Source organism: Phaethon lepturus, unplaced genomic scaffold, assembly GCF_000687285.1.
Source record: "Phaethon lepturus isolate BGI_N335 unplaced genomic scaffold, ASM68728v1 scaffold8035, whole genome shotgun sequence".
In the NCBI taxonomy this organism is placed as follows: domain Eukaryota; kingdom Metazoa; phylum Chordata; class Aves; order Phaethontiformes; family Phaethontidae; genus Phaethon; species Phaethon lepturus.
The window spans coordinates 3,930-9,086 of record NW_010538303.1 but is presented as its reverse complement, the minus strand read 5'-3'; the positions used below and the strand labels follow the sequence as shown (position 1 = coordinate 9,086).

General features: G+C 40.7%; 1 protein-coding gene across 1 annotated transcript in view; it reads left to right on the top strand.

Annotated features, from left to right (window-relative positions):
- Window positions 1-548: 548 nt before the first annotated feature.
- The window catches only part of LOC104620508 (rho guanine nucleotide exchange factor 39-like), a gene marked incomplete at its 5' end in the record, with an annotated part of 5,974 nt that continues 1,365 nt past the window's right edge, over window positions 549-5,157 (top strand). The window contains 3 exon segments of the mRNA XM_010286751.1: window positions 549-619; window positions 1,381-1,509; window positions 5,036-5,157. The exon segment at window positions 5,036-5,157 is cut by the window's right edge and continues 21 nt beyond it. Of these exon segments, the coding sequence (XP_010285053.1) occupies window positions 549-619; window positions 1,381-1,509; window positions 5,036-5,157 (322 nt within the window).

The following is a 5,157-nucleotide window of genomic DNA, read 5'->3' as shown; positions in this document are numbered from 1 at the left end:
TCCAACCTTAATGATTCTGTGATTCTTCTGTCACTCAGACTGAAAATAGTTTGACTTTATCGGGAGAAAGCATTTGTGGAGGTCTGATTGTTTCTAGTAAAGACTGGAAAGGGGAAAAAGAAAAGGCAGCTCCTAGTTCTTATAGAAATGCCTTTTTTCTTGTATGGACAGCAAACATATGGTATGAAAGCTACCATTCAGACATAAAGCCAAATAAATAGTTAACAGACAAATTTATCTGTTATTAAAGGCACTTCTATGTGAGTGCTAAGAGAGTCTCATGAACTCTAGTAATATGTGAGGTTGCTTTTATCAGATGCCCAGCAAAGGCCAAAGGCTTGCAAATGTATAAAATATTTGGGTTAATGCAGTTGACAAATTTGAAGATAAAATGAATGTGATCGAAGAATTGTGGCCAAAAGCTACTTGGTTAGGCTTGGAGGAGTGTACTCCATCTCCTGGTGGAGTGTTGTTCATCATTCTGTCACTAACAGATGCTGCTGTTCCTGGTATCTTTTTGTGAAATAAACCTGCTCTCCCTGTCTCAGGTACAAACATTTCCTCAGAGACCTGCTGGAGAACACCAGCCCATACAGTGCTGAGCACCAGAAACTTGCAAGTATGATTCTACCTGTAGATGCTGGCACTTTGATCTTGCTAATAATACTTGGATTCTCATCTTGTGTCTACTTACTCAGGAAGAAAAATCTTCCTCTTTCTGGGCTTCAAGTGGATTACTATTTCCCTTCTCCATCTTGATCAAGATGTCCCTGAGAACACATTTGGAATAAAAATGTAGAGTAACTGACTGGGAAAGTGGCCTAAGGGTTAGGTCAGACAAATGGCAGCTCTGTTTTTTATGATGAGGGTGGTGAGACACTGGAACAGGTTGCCCAGAGAAGTTGTCAATGCCCCATCACTGTAAGTGTCCAAGGTCAGGCTGGACAGGGCTTTGAGCAACCTGATCTAGTGAAAAATGTTTCTGCCCATAGCAGGGGAGTTGAACTAGATGATCTTTAAAGGTTCCTTACACCCAAACCGTGCCTTAATTTTCTAGGATAATTCATGTCCATCATGCCATATTTACTAGAAATTAACACCACTTGTGGGGCATTTTTCCAGTTTTTGATTTCAAATCCAGGAAATTATTCCTCTAATGTTTCATTGGCATAGAAATGTTTTCTAGAACCACTGAAGCGTTGGTTGGAGAGAGGCCTCTGGAGGACATCTAGTCCAATCTCCTGCTGATTTTAAATTGTTATTGATACTTGGTTTAAAACATTTGCTTCTTAATTTCATCTTATCTTTTTGCAGCAAGATAGATAAGGCATAATACATACTCATTTGTGATAACCTTAGAATATGCTGCTATAATTTCAGAGGCTGTGAAATCTGTTTCTGAGGTATCTCAGTGGGTCCAAGACGTTATTCATAAGAGAGAGAACTCATTGCAGCTACTTAGGGTTCAGAAACTGCTCAAAGGACAGAAGACCCAGGTTTTGACTCCAGGTGAGTCTTCCTGACAGTTCTGTTTTTCTTCTGAGATAACTGGAGATATGCTTGCCTTCATCTCTGACTCAACTCATATTAACTAGTTTTCCCCTTCTGCCCAAATTCCATAGATAGGTGGTGAAGAAATATATCTAGTAATTCAAGTGATTTTTTTGTTTGTTTGTTTTCTTTTAAATCAAGATTTTTTGCGTAAGGATAAGCAGCGACCTAATTGTCTGACATTCAGATAGGAGAGGCTGATGACATATAGTTAGAAACAGGAACCTAAGAAGGTCAGGAGAATGAAAGGCAGATGTTAAATAATTTTGGAAGACTGTAAGTAGTGGTGCTGTCCCTACTCCATTGCAGGAACCATAGATTTCTGAGTGTCAAGGGCCCAAGGAGTGTGGCTTTTTTTACCTTAAGCTACAAGCTTCATGGACGTCTGCTCACACCTTCACATAAAGAATCTTCTTTTACCTGCATGGTTGAACTGTGCCAGGAATCAGAGTATTTGTGTTGGTAGCTGAGATACGTTAAAGTCACGGTCACTGGCATGTAAGATCATCTAATTGGATGACAGGTTTCTTTATGACCTCTCATGTGACTGTGTGCTCTCCATGCCCAGAGCACAATCCAAGCTACATATGGAATATTGTGAGAAATGTGTCCAGTCTGGGCAATTATGGTCACCTGGGGCTTCACCTGTGCCCTCACTAAACACTGCTATTGCAAAGGTCACCTAGAAACAGTGCTGCAGCTGGAGAGGAGTGTTACAGTCACTATGTGTAAAGGTCTCTAAGGCACACCTCCAGGTACTTGTGAATGTGGTTGTAATTCATACACGTGGATTTTTGGGTGAAAAAATATCTGTCACTGGAATGGGGAAAAGAATCAGAAGGGTAAAAGTAAGAAAACTTATGGGTTGAAATAGAAACAGTTTAACAGGTAAAGCAAAAGCCACGGACAAGCAAAGCAAAACAAGGATTTCATTTACCATGTTTTTCATGGTCTTCAGCCACCTCCAGGAAAGCAGGGCTCCACTGTGCCTAACAGTTACTTGGAAAGACAAACATCATCACTCTGAATGTACTCTGCCTTCCTCCTTCTTCCCACAGCTTTATATGCTGAGCATGATGTCATATGGTACAGAATATCCCTTTGGTCAGCTGGGGTCAGCTGCCCCAGCTGTGTCCCAACTTCTTGTGCACCCGTAGCCTACTCACTGGCATGGCAGTGTGAGAAGCAGAAAAGGCCTTGATGCTGAGCAGTGCTTACACAACAATAACTAAAACATGCCTGTATTGTCTACTGTTTTTCAGCACGAATCAAAAACATAGCCCCATGCTAGCTACTATGAAGAAAATTAACTTTATCTCAGCCAAAACCAGCACAGGTAGATAAAGAGGTTATTTATCAGAAGTTATTTTCAAAGATGCTCAGTCAGTGGGCAGATTAATTTACGATTCTCTTTCCCATTCTTCTTAGAATCCTTTTGGAGATGCTAGCTGAAAGGGAGCTAACAGAGGTGTGTTCTGCTTGTACTGAGCATAAGCATGTGTGGGGGTGCCTGGCCACACTGCGGTATTGCATAAGTAAAAAGGTAAATCAGTTGTCCTGAATCAGATAAGTAGTAAGATAAACCCATGGCAAAAAAACCCAACCCCAAAACAGTATAGCTAGACCAGAGATGGCCATTATTAAAGCATTGGGTCCACTTTTGTTATTGTCTCTGATATTCTGAGACATGTGGCAGGACAAGTGTTGAGAGTCTATAGACACCTTTCCATTATCTAAGACAGAGAATTGTGATGGTTGTGTTTTCCATTAGCTGGAGTAAAATAGGTACTACTGGATGTGAGAAGCAGAAAAGTAAGAGGCAGGCTGGAACTTGCTAGTTTTGGGCCAGCATTCCAGAAACAAGATAGCTTTTGCAGAACTGTTAAGATTGCATCCTGTTACTAGGAGGAGAGAGGTAAGAAGACATAATGCTATACATGCAGAGAAAAGGGGTAGCTTTGGAGTTGGGTATCTCACATTTGGCAGTGTCTTTGAGATGTACTGCTCCAGATGAAAACAGACCCTGCTTCCTTTGCTGCCTTCCATGTATAGGGCAAACACATCTTAACCAGAACCGCCTCCTTAACATAGCAGACTGTTCTGTCATCTCTAGCTTCCCTAGGGGTATTTCCTTGCCTTTTTTTCATGAGAACTTCCTGAATCATGTGCCCTTGGGAATACTGAACACAGATCTATATCCCAAGACTCCCAGCACAGTCCAACTCCTGACTGTATGCCAGGGAGTCTGATCACAGCTTAGCCTGAGGGAAGCAGTTCCCAATCCAGCCCCATGCTGCTGTCACCTTCCTTCCATTTGTTTTTTAAACTTGGCCTGATTCCTGCACCTCACCCTTCTCTTCCTCAGTTTCTTATTCGGATAAGAGGAGTGGTTTCTGTGGAGTAAGCTAAGCAGGAATTCACTTGCCTCTGTTTTGTGACTGTAGCATATTAAAAAAGACACAATCTATAATTAAAACAAAAATGTGTTGCTTTTTAAAAGGCACTTACTAGATCAGCCAGAAGCTAAGGCATGAAAAACAGTGGCTGAAATTCTCTGGCAGGTGTTTCCCAGACCAGGCCAGATGGCAATACCTTATTATGGCTTTACATTTTTATAAATAATCTTACTGGTGGGTGTCTTCATAATTCCCGTGACTTGATGTCCGTCTTGTATAATAATCCTTCTAGTTAGAGGCAGTGCTTTAATTATTCCCTTTTGTGTAGATGATTTTTTTTTATTGCTGCTTACAGCTGGGTTTTGGAAATTGTTTTGGTTTTTTTCCTGCTTATTTTTCTGCCTTTTGTTTTATTGTAATTCATTTCATGTGTAGATGACAGTGGACCCTATTCTGTAAGATAAGGTTGATATGGTTGCCTACTCAGACCTTACATTTAATATGTTGTTTTATATCTTCTCTCCTGTCTTCTTATTATAACAGTAATCTGCATTCTGTGATCTGTTAACTACTGTATATAATTAGATGACCTGTGAAATTTTTTTTAATTGGCACACACAAGCAAACAAAACAAGGGAAAAAATGATAAATGTTCAAAGCTTAGCCAAACTTCTTTCACCATTAATGACAAACAATTGGGCAACACAATTTAAGATAGTTCATCGTATGTTTTCCAAAGGCTTATGTTAATTTAAAGGTATGCATACCATTTTCAAATATTTTTGTTCTGGTCTCTTTAAACAGACTTGCATATCATAGTATCCTCTTAATTAACATAGTAGATTTGTAACAACTTCAGTCTGCTCCTCACATACTAAATGTTTTGGGCTGATGACTGCTTCTGCATGGGTGCTGGTGAGCTGGCCCCAGTTGTTACTTGGTGCCTTCTAGTGGCTGGAATTGATGTAGAACCTGGTAACCTGCATGGGCAACTCACTGTATTACTGTTTGTCTCATTACATCCTTTTCCCACTCCCCCCACCCCCAATGATAATGTGACATCTGTCTTTGTTTCTTTTGCATGCCAGGGCGCTGGTATATCCGGGAAGGCTGGCTTTTGGTGGTGCCTTCAAAGGGAGAAGAACTGAAGCGCAGGATGTTCTTCCTTTTTTCTGATATCTTTGTTGCAACAAAGCCCTGCCACCCACTG